General features: G+C 38.1%; 1 protein-coding gene and 1 long non-coding RNA gene across 4 annotated transcripts in view; both read left to right on the top strand.

The window, feature by feature from the left end:
* LOC117949765 (troponin I, fast skeletal muscle-like) overlaps nt 1-14,859 on the top strand; it is a 20,231-nt gene that overhangs the window by 4,265 nt on the left and 1,107 nt on the right. Inside the window, exons 3-7 of one of the 3 annotated variants that reach the window (XM_034880304.1) lie at nt 2,554-2,593; nt 2,684-2,812; nt 3,931-4,020; nt 4,885-5,058; nt 5,988-6,347. In XM_034880304.1, the coding sequence (XP_034736195.1) occupies nt 2,554-2,593; nt 2,684-2,812; nt 3,931-4,020; nt 4,885-5,058; nt 5,988-6,062 (508 nt within the window). In that variant the 3' untranslated portion in view covers nt 6,063-6,347. Of the gene's footprint in view, nt 1-2,553; nt 2,594-2,683; nt 2,813-3,930; nt 4,021-4,884; nt 5,059-5,987; nt 6,348-14,859 lie in introns of those variants that run through there. The other 2 variants (XM_034880302.1, XM_034880301.1) reach the window with 2 other exon arrangements.
* LOC117949776 lies at nt 9,586-13,750 on the top strand. Its single transcript, XR_004657722.1, has 3 exons — nt 9,586-9,786; nt 12,587-12,619; nt 13,695-13,750. It is a non-coding gene; the product is annotated as an uncharacterized LOC117949776 (long non-coding RNA).

Genomic DNA, 14,859 nt, shown 5'->3' on the forward strand with positions numbered 1-14,859 from the left:
TGTGTGTGTGTGTGTGTGTGTGTTTGTTATGTGGTGAATGTGAAGATGAACTGCTACCTCCTCTGTCAGCTCTAGCCACTGGAAAGAAATAAGAGGAGAAATCAACCAATTACAACAGCTGGTCAGTCTGATGTCATGCTGCCTGAGCTAATTAATATTCATGAGCTGGGTAAATGATGCTGATAGCCAGGCTCTCATTGGCTAGCTGTTAGCCAATCAGAGTCATGAAGCTTTGCTCCTTGAACATTAATAAGAACTGGCACAAATCCCGACATTTTTGTCACTTTTTTCTTTTATTTTTGTTGCCATTTTTTCCTGTTTTTCAACCTTCTATTTTTCTATTATAAATTGAATGAAACACTCAAATTCAATGAAAGTAACAAACTGATAATTAATTTAAGTTGTGAAGAGTGTTGTTGGCAACCATCCACGATATTTTGTATTAAAATTTGGTTGAAAGAATCCCAAATTTCTAATATAGAAACCTTTTGAAAATGGGTTTGCGTCAAAATAGAAAATCAGCAATTTTGTTGACGCTTTTTATCAACGTTTTTAACACTTTTGACCCTTTTTTTGCCATATTTGTCACTTTTTTTGACGTTTTCATTATTACATAACACTAATTTATTAACTTCATTCATTTAATTTTTTTATTAAATATTTTTTTATTTTGTAATTTATGGTCAATAAACCTCATTTATAGGAAATTATACCTAACGTTTGAGTTAGAAAAGCAGAAATTAGGAATTATTGAGACTAAAATTAAAGGAATGGATGTTGATGATAATCACAGACTGGAATATGTCAACTTTTACTCAATACTATTTCAAAAACACTTCCATTTGTTTACAATGCTATAAAATTGAATAAGACGCCCCAAAATTAATGAAAGTAGAGATTCGTACTTGGCAAAGAGCGTTGGGTGGAATCATTCATGTTATTTTGGGGAATTAAAAAGAACATTGATATAGGACAACGGGTCCGTTTGTCCCGAGGACACCCGGAGGGTCAAAGACGGACGTCTGCAGGACGCTGAGACGGTAGTTTTTGAGACGTTTGGGTGTCTCATGCGGTGAAGAATGAATGTCAGCCGGCAGCTTCGGATGACAGCAGCTGCTGGCGTGCACACAGCTGCCAGACACTCTCCATTATGAGATTATTTATATTTGAGGGTATTTAAAGGAGCATTTTAATGTGATGTCATAAATCTGTCTCAACGTTTCTAATGTGCAAGTTGGGTTTTATTTTCCAACTCAAATCAATTGATGAGTTTGGAAGGATTTTCATGTGTTTGTGTCTCTTTTTTGGGATGTGGCATCAATCTGAACATCTGCCATACGGTCTATGCTTGCCATGTCGATTAGATTAGATAATAATAATAATATAAATAATACTTTATTCATCCCACAGTGGACAGACAACGAGAAGAAGGCATAAAATTAATGTAAAGTTGCGTTAAAAAGGATTTGTAAGGTGCGGTTGCCATTGTACAAAAAACAATATTGCGGTGTAAGTAAGTGACGTTAAAATTAAATTAAATATGTAATTAAATAATAATGCAAAAGTAGGTAACCATAATATAAATAAATTATACTGAAGTGTGATAATATTGAATAAGTAAATACTTTTAATGGAAAAATATAAATACAGATAATACAGACATACAGAGAGGATGTGGAGTAACTGAAAAACAGGAACAGGAACTACAACATTACCAGTTGGTGCAGGTGGTGTAGAGTCTGAAAATATATTTAATAAAATAGAGTCAATAAGTGTAGCCCCCCCCCCCCCCCCCCATTGTTCTTTAATCTCGTGTTTTTCTGGGTCAAACTTTTGTTGGAACGTTTTTGTCTCCGAATGTTTTTGAGCTTTTCTCGTTGTTTTTGTCAGTTGTTTTTCTGCACTTTTTTTTTTTTAAGGAAAAAACAAAACAAAAAACGTTTCCTTATCAGAAAATTTGGGTTTCTTTCAACCAAAGTGTAAAAAATAAATAAATAAAGGTCTTCAGAATTTAAATAAATGATGAGTTCACGACTTGTACTGAATATGAGTGTTTTACTTGTTGTGGCGTTTAAAAAAAAAAAAAACTTAAAAGAAATAAGTGACAGAAAATGACAGTAACACTTTACAAAAAGTTAAAAAAGGGGTAACTACCCTTTTTTTTGGGTAGTTACTCATTTTCAGAAAAAAATTGTAACTAATCATTTGTTACTCTTTTAAAAACAGTAACTACCTTCTTTTTGGACCTTATTGTGTTATTTTTACCGGCGTTTTTTAAGCTTTTTCTGTCATTTTTGTCACTTTTTTCAAAGTTCTTTTAACTTTTTTTTTTTTTTTTTAAATGCCATAACATTAAATAAAACACCCCTATTCAGTAAGAGTAGTGAACTCATCCTTTATTTTACTTGTGAAGACCTTTTTTTTTTTTTTACACTTTGGTTGAAACAAGCCCAATTTTCTGATATGGAATCGTTTTGAAAATGGGTCATATTTGCCCCAAAGGCAACAGCAGGGTTAATTAAAGACGCTAACGACCGAATGTCTTCTTCACAGAGGAAAGAAAATGAATTCCAGCCGCCGGCATCACCTGAAGGTGAGAATCAAACCGTCTTCTCCGTCTCTCCGACGTCTCGTTTAACATTTAATTTGAGTCTGACGTGCCGATCCTCTTGGGTCCCGGCAGAGTCTGATCCTCTCCATCGCCGCCGGCTGGATCGAGCAGGAGAAGAAGGACCTGGTGGTGGCCAAGGCGGCCTACATGGCCGAGAACTGCCCCGAACCGGTGCTCAGCGGAGACCAGGCCGCCCTCATGGTGAGACCCAAGCATCGAGTCATCTGCAGTGTACACAACATTACCACACACACATACAAGTCACCTCTAAGGGCCCCAGTACCTGGTGTGTACCGGGGAGGGGGGGGCAGGCTGACCAGTAGTTATCTGTCTGTGAATCTGGGGGGGTGGAGGTTCTGAAGGGGGGGAGGTGGGTTGTATTTATTACGCAGTTGGGTAAAATATTAACAATCTACATCTACATAGTCTACATCCACGACGTTTCACTTCTGGGATTGATTAGGTGGAGCCAGTTTTCTAACCTCCGGTGGATTTCTGAGGACTATGGTTACCTGGTCCTCAGGTCTCTGCAGGGTAAATCCAGACAGCTAGCTAGACTATCTGTCCAATCTGAGGACTATGGTTACCTGGTCCTCAGATCTCTGCAGGGTAAATCCAAACAGCTAGCTAGACTATCTGTCCGATCTTAGGTCTCAGTTGACGACTAAAACTACTTTTTTCCATCAAAACAAGTTCCTTCCAGAGGCACCGTGGCTCTGTCCGGCGCCTAGCGCCGCTCAAGACGATTGTGATTGGTTTTAAAGAAATGCTGATAAACCAGATTGCGTCTTTTTCCGGTCCTGGATGCTTTGTGGACTCTCCAGACCTTCCTGGAGGAAGGTCCTGCAACGCAAGACTAGTGCCCTTTTTTTAACCCTTGTGTTGTTTTCCTGTCAACCATGAAAAAACCTTGTTTTGGTCACTTTTTTTTAAACATTATTACTGCTTTTTCCAACATTTTTGTCACTATTTCAATGTTGTGGGGGCTGTTTTTGATGTTTTTGCCGAAGTTTTATGATATTTTTATTGTTGACATTTTCCGTGGTTATTGCGATGGCCGAATTTTTTTCTGAAAATGGGTTAAATTTGACCCAAAATGAGGGTTAAGAAATAGTTTTGGAGCATTTTCATGTTTAATTAACAAGGCAGCATGAAAGCTGAAACGTGTAGGAAACCCGCCGCAGGTTGGACTAAAACCTGGGGCCTCTGAGTCGAGACATAAACCTCTATACATGGGCGCGCGCTCTACCACCTGAGCTACCCGGGCGCCCTGCACCTACTGCACCTTTAACTTGTTTCTTTGTTCTGTGCACCAACAGGAAATTTGCAAAAAGCTGTATCAGGCGATCGACAAGGTGGACGAGGCGAGGTACGACGCCGAGGCCAAAGTTAAGAAGTCGGATGCAGAGGTGAGACAGGACCATCGTGGAGGTCTGGACCTTCTTTTTTTAAGCCTTTATTGACGCTTTCTGTTCTGTTACTTGCTTTTATTGAACATCTTTGACGTTTTTCAGACACTTTTGGCGTCTTCTTCCGCTCCTTTTAGTGCTTTTATTCAGCCCTTTTGAAGTTGTTTTTATTTACTTTCATCTGGGCTTTAGATTTTTTTAATTTTGTGTCTTTAACCCTTGTGTTGTCTTCCCGTCAAAATTGGAAATCAACAATTTTATTGATGCTTTTTAATGAATGATTTTAACTTTTCTTATGTTTTTGCCCCTTTATGCAATACTTTTTTCAATGTTTGTCATTTTTTTAAAGTTTTCAACACTACGTAACACTAACTTATTAACTTTAGTTTTACAGTTATTTTTTTGATTTATGGTCAATAAACCTCATTTATAGGAAATTATACCTAATGTTTGAGTTAGAAAAGCAGAAATTAGAAAATTATTGAGACTAAAATTAAAGGAATGGATGTTGATGATAATCACAGACTGGAATATGTCAACTTTTACTCAATACTATTTCAACAACACTTCCATTTGTTTTACAATGCTATAAAATTGAATAAGACGCCCCAAAATTAATGAAAGTAGAGATTTGTACTTGGCAAAGAGCGTTGGGTAGAATCAATCATGTTATTTTGGGGAATTAAAAAGAACATTGATATAGGACAACATGAGGACAACATGAGGACAACAACATGAGGACAACATGAGGGTTAAACAACACAGGAAAATGTGTAAAATATAACGGAATATAATGGACTATAGTGGTTTTTTCACGTTACCTTAAGTCAAAGTATGCACCAAAACGTGTTTTTCTGCCTTGAGATTGATGATCTGAAGCTGAAGGTGGTGGATCTGGCCGGTGTGAAGAAACCCGCCCTGAAGAAAGTGCGCATGTCCGCCGACGCCATGCTGAAGGCTCTGCTGGGGGGTCAACACAAGGTCACCATGGACCTGAGGTCCAACCTGAAGCAGGTCAAGAAGGAGGTCAAAGAGGAGGTGAGACACGTCCATCCCAGAGTAGTCAGTAGGAGCTTGTAACGTAAACTGAACATTTTGAAATGTCTTGGACTCGACTTGACTTGGACTCGATTAGTCCTGGTCTTGGACTTATTGCACTGTAACTTTTAGTCTTGTGTTTTATGTGTTTTTATGTCTTTATTTTTATCTATTCATGTGTTTTATCGGTTTTTAAGGCTTATGACACTTATGTTTTATCTGTTTTATAATAGACTCAAAGGGTAGCACTTTAAAGAAAAAGTGTGAATGTGAAGTGTCGAAAATAGACACAAAAGGCAGCGCTAGATCGGCTTAATTAGTGTGAAGACAAGTCCGAGGAGACGAAAGGTAACGTCTCTGAAAATAGAGTCGTGAAGGGTAGAGACACTGAGGGGGATCACCAAAGGCAGCACTAACACTGACCAATTAGTGTGAAGGTAGTCTCAAGTGGGTTAGGTTTAGAGTTTAGGGTTTCATACGGAGAAAGACAGACTCAAAGGGTAGCACTTTAAAGAAAAAGTGTGAATGTGTAGTGTCGTAAACAGACACGAAAGGCAGCGCTAGATCGGCTTAATTAGTGTGAAGACGAGTCCGAGGAGACGAAAGGTAACGTCTCTGAAAATAGAGTCGTGAAGGGTAGAGACACTGAGGGTGATCACCAAAGGCAGCACTAACATTGACTACATAGTGTAAAGGTAGTCTTAAGTTTACAATTGTGAAAAATGTACCTATTTTACGAATTTTCAGTTTTTTTTTTCTGTGTTTAACTGATTTTGTGTAAAGCACTTTGAATTGCCCTGTTGCTGAAATGTGCTCTACACATAAAGCTGCCTTTCCTTGTCTTGCCTTGCCTTGGACTCGACAAAGGTGGTCTTGACTACAGCCCTCCGTTGATGTAATGATGTAATCTGTTTTCTTCTTCTCTGCAGACAACCGATGCGGGCGACTGGCGTAAGAACGTCGAGGGCAAGGCCGACAGGAAGAAGATGTTCGAGACTTCCTGAAAACCTCCCGACGGACGACGGCGGGGGAAACATCTCCGACCGAGGTCTGAGTGACTGAAAGTGTCTCCGTGTTCCCGATGGACGACGGCAGTTTAGGGAGTTTTTTGTTGTTTTGTATTTTTTTTTGTGATACCGTCGCCCCCCCCCCCCCCCCCCCCCCCCCCCGAGATACTTAACCGACACCAAGTAACGGCTACATGTACTCAGTTAAAAGCCTAAAACCATAATTTCAAAATGTACAGGTTTTCATGAGATAATTAGAAATAAATGTTTTGAAATCAGAAACCATTTGTTTGTTACATTTATCTGCATATCATTCGTTCTTTGTTTGTTTTTACACCAAAGTGACACTTTTTTTAGACTTAGAAAATCTGGAAAAAGCCGTCTTTACTCGGATAAATATAACTTTCTCTTCAAAATATAACAAGAAAGTCATCGGCCTCTCATACGAGTGAAAGTAAAACTCGAATGCCTGTCCTTTACGTTAAAAGCTTCAGAAACAAATCTAGTAAATTAGCCCTGTTTCCTAAAAACTGCGTTCTGTAATTACGACTGTAATAAAGAGAAGAGACTTTTTCATCTGCAGAAGTACAAATTAAACTTGGCAAACAGTTGATCAACCAATAGAATAGTTAATGAAATCATTGTACTAGCGTCTTTAGAGTTTATTACTTTGTTTTTAAAGTAATTAAAACCAATAATACCAGAACCTGTCAAACCAAATATTTATTAATATCAAAACATCTAATAACTTCTTAGCAAATATATCTCAATCTTATGAAGCAACTGTGGATGAAGTATAATTCAACCTCTTTTAAAATGTTGTCTACAAATTACTCTTAGTGTCTTTGAAGGAATGGGTTGACATTTTGGGAAATATGTTTATTGCTGTTTTTTTTGTTTTTTTGAGAGTGAGATCAGGGTATGGATATCAAATTTCTGTCTGCTTAGCTTTAGCTTAGCACGAAGACTGGAAGCAGAGGGAAAGCTCACTGATTGGGCGACTGCCCCAATCCGATTGCTCAACAGTTCGGAAAATGTCCCATTGGTCTTACAGCCCGTTATCCCAAAAACGAAAGACCATTGCTCTGAAGTTATGCTTCCGAAATACACACCGGAGTTGGATGTTTTCCCTCGCTTTGTGGAAGAATTAGATGTGCGTATTACGCGGGGGGTTTAGGCGTCCTTTCTCTAAGAAAATGTCATATTTTCCAGTTTTAAAAAATGCAATTTCCCCATACGTTTTTGGGTCTTTGTGTGTTTTTGCGTCTCTTTGTAGACATGTTGCATCTCTTTTTGGTCACTTTTTTGTTTTCTTTGGGGTTGTTGTGAGCCTCTGGGCTCATTAAGCATCTCTTTGTAGTAAGTTTGTGTCTTTTTGTGGTAGTTTAACATGAAGTCTCTTTTTCATTTCATTTGGGACTGTTATCACCATATCTGTGTCTAAAACTTTGGAAACGCTACAGCAGATTAGAAGTAAATAACATTCAATAATCTTTACCCTTGTGTTGTCCTTGGGTCAAACTGACTGTGTTTTATATCAGAAATTTAGATTTCTTTCACCCAAATTGCCCAAAATTAACATGGATGATTCCATACGTTGTTCAGGTAACATTACTGATATCTTTCATTTAACTATTTGGGTGTTTTGTTTAATCTCATAGCATTTGAATTCTTTTTTTAATGGTTTCAAAACAGTATCTGGACTAAATTTTAACATCTACCCATCTGTGATCCACTCATAATTCATAATTCCTGCCTTTTTAACCAGCTCAGGTTATAAATAAAGCACCAAAAGCATGGAAAAAGTGAGAAATAAATCAGAAATAGCGACAAACACTTCGGATAAGCACAAATAAAATGTTCATTTTCAATTTTGGCATGGAAGGACAAGTTCACAGTTAACGGGAAGACAACACAAGGGTTTAGATACAAAACGTAAAGCTAAAGGAGTCCAATAGGTACACTAGATCTTAAAATAGGGTTTTAGTCCTGCACCTGAACCCAATAACGGTGGAAAAACCCCCAAGTTCAGACCTCACCATTGCTCAATTCAACAGATCTGGCTTACCCGTTACGCAGATGATATACTCCTAAATTATGATAAAATAAATTAATGAATGTAATAAATTAACTATGACTTCCTGTCTCAGTGTAATCCTAAAGGAAGACTATTTATTATTTAGTTATTTAGTTATTTAACTTCATTATCTCTTCTCTGAACTTAGTTAACCTTTGTGTTGTCGCCCCAGGTCAAAACTTTTGAAATCTTTTTGACGCTTTCGACACTTTTTACGTTTTTGTTTCAACGGTTTCTTAATTTTTGTAACACTACCATTAGTATACTGTACACATCACTAACACCAATATATCACAGTCTAGTTTACACTATTGTCTTTTTCAAATTCATTGTCGAGAAACCTCATTTATATGAAATTATTTCATATTTTTTGTCTTTTGTCAAAGTTTTTTTGGGGGGGAATAAAACATCCAAATTTCAGCAAAGTAGTGAACTGATCCTTCAGCGTTATATGGGACCATTTGTGTCATATTTGGACAATTTGGATGTAAGAATCCCAAATCTCTGATGTAGAAACTTTAACAAACGGGGTAAATTTGACCCCAGGACAACCTGAGGGTTAAAAACACTAAAGTAAGATGTTAAGACGTGTAATTGTAGCCTCTTGTTTGTGCAGAAAAACTCCAGGGGGAGTTGATATTTTCAGTGCAAAGTAACTTCGGAGCAGTGGTCTTTAGTTTGGTCGAGCCATCGACATTTCAGGACTTTTGGGGTTTGCAGAATAAAGGGCCGTTGCCCCAGAAACACGGCACCCATGTTGTATTTTGTCTGTACACAAACAAAAACATGGTCTTAGGTGGAGTTGTTTGCCTAAACACTTTTTGAGTAAAAGTAGTTCTAATGCAAGATTTGATCTTTAGACAGACAAGGCTAGCTGTTTACTCCCCTGCTTCCTTATTGTTCTTATGCTAAGCTAGGCTAACTGTACAAACAAACAGACATTAGATTGATACCCATCTACTCAACTCACTCTGTTATTTCCCAAAAAACAACAATCCCTTTTAAAGACAACAGAATATAAAATACTTATTCACAGAGATACACGTAATTCTAGAAAGCATTTAAAACAGCTGATTTGAGTTTGTTTCCCTAATAACAGGAATAAAATGAAGTATTTCCATTTTGTGTAACGTCCCGGTGGTTAAAAATTGTGTTTTTCTGTTGATATTAAAAATATTTCTTCAACACCAACAACATTAAAGGTATTTAAGGAATATTTTCAGCTGGAAATCCATAAGAAGGGACTTTTGAAGCCACTTCAACGACTTCTGGTTCAACTTTTGAGTCCTTACAAGTTAAATAACGACAGAACGGCCTGAGTTTGTCCACTTTGTTCTACACATTCACCTCACTGAATCTGCATCTTGAAGCTTGAAGTCATCTCCCAGGGAGGGGGGGGGGGGGGCTGCAGAGCCAAGCTGTGTCGAGTGTATTTCAGGAGCTCGCCGGCCCATTGGTCTGCCCGGGAATCCATTTCCATAAAGAGGATCTGGGCATTTTGCTGAGGCATCGCAACTCACCATATATACCGTATTTCATTTTTCACTGTGTGGCTTTGGCAGTGTTTCTTTTCTTCCACAAGTGTGTGGAGGTCCTCCTCTTCTTCTTCTCCTCTTCTTCTTCTTCTTGTCCTGGTCTCGATAGGTGAGAAATCTTTACTTTGTCTCTGTTCTTTCAGCCTCTGAGAGAAGCATCTTTGAATTTCCACCAGAGGAGTTCAGAGCAGCCTCGCATCAACCAGACTCTTTAAACTCCCGTTGGTCCCTCCACCTTTTCCACCGTCCTGGCACCGTCAGCTCGCTTTCTGCATGTTTGCTGCCGACATTTGACCTTTTTCTGACAAAGTTAAATTTATGGGATCCCGTTCATCGGGTTTTACGACCTTGGAGCTCGGTGCGAGGAACCCACAAAGTCTTGAGCCCGTCACACTGAAATGCCAACGTGTCGTGATGATCTCTGACTTACTGCTCAGAGGTTGATTATTTTTAAAAAGAGCTAATTTATGTATTTGAGGCATTGAAATCCTTCACGTTTGGGCCACTTTCTTTTTTAGTGCACTTCATGTTAAAATGTTCTTTATTGGTTGTATTTGAAGACAGCAACTGGTCTTTAACTGTCAGTTAATTGGTCATTAACACCACTATAAGTACATTATTTACTTGTCTCAGTGTCTGCAGGTCTCTTATTTCTAGCATCGTAGAATCTAGATTTCTGAAATTTAATCTAAAAATGAAAATCATACTTTTTAAGGTGGTAAATTTAAGCCTGTCAGCCCTGACAAGTCACTGTAAACATGTGTGTAGCCCATTAAAAGAAGTCAAAATTAATTAATTTAAGACCATTCAACCTGATTTGGAGTTTGATCAAGCAGCTGATTAAATCCTTATTTCAAAAAGCGTTGATATTTCTGAAATTTAAACTGTAAAATAATGGAAATGACACTTTTAAAAGTGGTAAATTTAAGCCTGTCGGTCCTGACATGTCACTGTAAAAAGCATGCAAGAAAATTAATACCTTCACTGACTCATTAAAGGATCATTCCACCTGATTAGGAGTCCATGTGTTAACATTAGAGTTGAACATGATGATTTAACACTTGAGAACTTTAATTTAACCATTCAGCGACACCCGATCCGGACCGTCCCAGTTTAGTTGCCGTCGACGACGCTGCTCTTCAGCTGTGGCCTCAGATCGCGTTACGGCTCAAATATTTTCGACCGTCCGTCATCGCCGCAGAAAATGCTGATCTCACAGAAACTCACACTCCTGATCTCAGCAACTACCGACGGTGGAAGAAGAAGAAGAAGAAGAACTCGGATCCCTTACTGCAGTAGGAGTACTAATACCACACTGGGAAAAACTAAAATACTCTGCATTAACCCTAATGTTGTCCCCATGTTGTCCTCATGTTGTCTTCATGTTGTCCCCATGTTGTCCTCATGTTGTCTTCATGTTGTCCCCATGTTGTCCTCATGTTGTCCCCATGTTGTCCTCATGTTGTCTTCATGTTGTCTTCATGTTGTCCTCATGTTGTCTTCATGTTGTCTTCATGTTGTCCTCATGTCCTCATGTTGTCCTCATGTTGTCTTCATGTTGTCCTCATGTTGTCTTCATGTTGTCCTCATGTTGTCCTCATGTTGTCTTCATGTTGTCCTCATGTTGTCCTCATGTTGTTTTCATGTTGTCCTTATGTTGTCTTCATGTTGTCTTCATGTTGTCCTCATGTTGTCCTCATCTTGTCCTCATCTTGTCTTCATGTTGTCCCCATGTTGTCCTCATCTTGTCCCCATGTTGTCCTCATGTTGTCCTATATCAATGTTCTTTTTATTTCCCCAAAATAACATGATTGATTCCACCCAACGCTCTTTGCCAAGTACAAATCTCTACTTTCATTAATTTTGGGGCGTCTTATTCAATTTTATAGCATTTGGAGAAAAACTTTGAAGTGGTATATATATATGTATATGTGTATAAATGTGTGTAGACATACAGAAAATGGGATTCATATCAAAAAACATTTTTTGGCACAGAACCCCCAGACCCCTGTATGTGTGTGTGTGTGTGTGTGTGTGTGTGTGTGTGTGTGTGTGTGTGTATGTGGGCCAGGTTTAGCTATATTTGTGGGGACCAAAAACTGTGAATCCAGTATACTTATGGGGACCTGACTGCTTTGTGGGGAAAAAATGCTGGTCCCCTTAACGTTAAAGGGCTGTTTGAGGAATAAGACTTGGTTTTAGGAATAGGGTTAGAGTTAGGTTATGGTTAGGGTTAGGGTGAGGGTTAAGGTTAGGCATTTAGGTTTGATGGTTAAGGTTAGGGTTAGGGTGAGGGTTAAGGTTAAGCATTTAGGTTTGATGGTTAAGGTTAGGGTTAGGGTGAGGGTTAAGGTTAGGCATTTAGGTTTGATGGTTAAGGTTAGGGTTAGGGTGAGGGTTAAGGTTAGGCATTTAGGTTTTATGGTTAAGGTTAGGGTTAGGGTGAGGGTGAAGGTTAGACATTTAGGTTTGATGGTTAAGGTTAGGGTTAGGGTGAGGGTTAAGGTTAGGCATTTAGGTTTGATGGTTAAGGTTAAGGTTAGGGTGAGGGAATGCATTATGTCAATGACTGGTCCCCACAAAGATAGGCAGACACGACTGTGTGTGTGTGTGTGTGTGTGTGTGTGTGTGTGTGTGTGTGTGTGTGTGTGTGTGTTAGTGTGTTCGTGATTTTATAAACTACAGGAATGTGCAGGAATCTTAACGTGTAAAGTAACTAAAGTAACTAGTAACTAAAGTTCAATATTTCTCTCTGAGATGTAGCGGAGTAGAAGTAGAAAGTAACAAGAAAAGAAAAGACTGGAGTAAAGTACAAGTACCTCAACAAGTACCTGAAGTACAACCTTCAGACAAGGTCAGAAACACTGAAATGTTTCTTCCACTCATCGTTTCTTCTTGTCTTCATTCAGGTTGTGACGCCCCAAAAACACCAAGATGTCTGAGTAAGTGTGACAAACATCCTCCTTAATCTGCTCCATCAGGTTAAGACTACAGCTGCATCTCATAGCCCTTAAAAAGCCTCCTTGACTCCTCTCCTTGCCTCCTTTCCTCGCGTCCTGGACAAACAAGGGCAATGAGATGCAGCCTAGGTCTTCTGTCTCTGCGAACACATAATCTTACAATTAATCGGATCCATCATGGTTAGAATAGAGCTGCATCTCATAGCCCTTAAAAAGCCTCCTCGACTCCTCTCCTTGCTTCCTTTCCTCACATCCTAGCCAATAAGAGCGATGAGATGCAGCCTAGGTCTTATGTCTCTGCAAACACACAATCTCAAAACTAATCGGATCCATCTGGTTTAGAATAGAGCTGCATCTCATGACCCTTAAAAACCCCTGAAAAGCCTCCTTGACACCTCTCCTTGCCTACCTTCCTCATGTCCTAGCCCCTCCCAACAAGGAGGTATCCAATAAGAGCGATGAGATGCAGCCTAGGTCTTCTGTCTCTGCAACCAGATAATCTCACAATTAATCTGCTCCATCAGGTTTAGACTAGAGCTGCATCTCAGAGCTCTTAAAAAGCCTCCTCGACTCCTCTCCTTGCTTCCTTTCCTCGCGTCCTAGCCCCTCCCAACAATGAGATATCCAATAAGGGCGATGAGATGCAGCCACAAGCTCATAATCTAAGAATCTAAAATGGTTATTAAATGTGGAAAAAGAGATAAGATGTTGACAGTATCTGGCTTTTTTTCAAGATACTGGCTCCAAAATTGACAATAGTCTTTTTCAAAAAAAGAAAAACTCTATATTAAAGTATGAAAGTATGAAAGTTCAGAGTTAATTAGTTTACGATCTGATTCTCTCTCCTAATTAAGATAATTAAAGTGATAAAAGAAGCAAAATATGTTAAACTAGGCCAGAAATCTGGGTGATTTCAGGATGCAGACTCAAAATTAATTTTAAAAAATGTCTTATCTTTAATCAAAATGGATGTTCATGAAAAAAGAAGCACTTTCTGAGTTAATGTGATAATTTATGATAATTTATGATAATTTTGTTCTGACTTCCTCCCAAACAGGAAAAAGATGACTTCGAGCCGCAGGCATCACCTGAAGGTAAGAAGTCTGAGCACACATTTAAAATTAAATCAACGTTTTCAGTGTTAATGGTCAACTTTTTCGACACTGTTGTCACCTTTCCCAAGTAACTTTTTTTTTACAAAAAATATTAAATGACATTTTTTTTAAATCTGTAACTTTTTCAACGTTTTTGTCTTATTTCTCTGCAGTTTTTTTCAAATTTTTTTAATCACTTTTTCCGACATTTTGTCTTTATTTTTTATTTTTTTTACATTTTTTCCACTTTTTTTAATGTTCTTTTCTAGAAATTTTTTTTAAAATGCTGTGAATTTGAATAAAATAAAAATATTTTGAATAAAAAAACCCGCATTTAATGAGAGAAGTGAACTGATTGTTCGTTTTACTTGTGAAGAGTAATGGTTGGTTTGGGGTGGATCCCAAATTTCTGATATTGAGTTTTTTTCTAAATGGGACCAATTTGACCTGAGGACAACAGGAACGTTACGTGTTTTAAAATCACGTAAAAAAGTCAACAAATCCCCCAAAAAGACCAAAACTCACCTCTTTCTTTCACTCACCACGTCATTCACACCACTTCTTTAACAACTTGTTTTGACAGAAATCCAAATTTATGATGTGGAAACCTTTTGAAAATGACTTCTTGAGTTCTCCGTGTGTAAAACGCCTCCCTGACGCTTCAATGTCACTTTTTCATCTTTTATTTGTCACTTTTACGTCACTTTTTTGTCACTTTTTCATATTTTATTTGTCACTTTTTTGTCACTTTTTCATATTTTATTTGTCACTTTTTTGTTACTTTTTCATATTTTATTTGTCACTTTTTTGTCACTTTTTCATATTTTATTTGTCACTTTTTTGTCACTTTTTCATATTTTATTCGTCGCTTTTTTGTCACTTTTTCACATTTTTTTGTATAGTTTTTTTTTTCAGATGTGCTGTAATTTTCTGATGTATTTTCTCTCGTTTTTGAAGCTTTTTCCGACACTTTTGTGACTTGTTTTTAACGTTAGTTTTTTCAAATGTTAAAAGTGAACTGATCAGTTATTTAACGTGTCAAATTTCTGACCTGGAAACTTGTTGAAAATGACTTCTCCTCCCCCCCGTTCCTCCCCCGTTCCTCCTCCCCCCCGTTCCTCCCCCCCG

The sequence above is a fragment of the Etheostoma cragini genome, chromosome 8 (assembly GCF_013103735.1).
Source record: "Etheostoma cragini isolate CJK2018 chromosome 8, CSU_Ecrag_1.0, whole genome shotgun sequence".
Classification (NCBI taxonomy): domain Eukaryota; kingdom Metazoa; phylum Chordata; class Actinopteri; order Perciformes; family Percidae; genus Etheostoma; species Etheostoma cragini.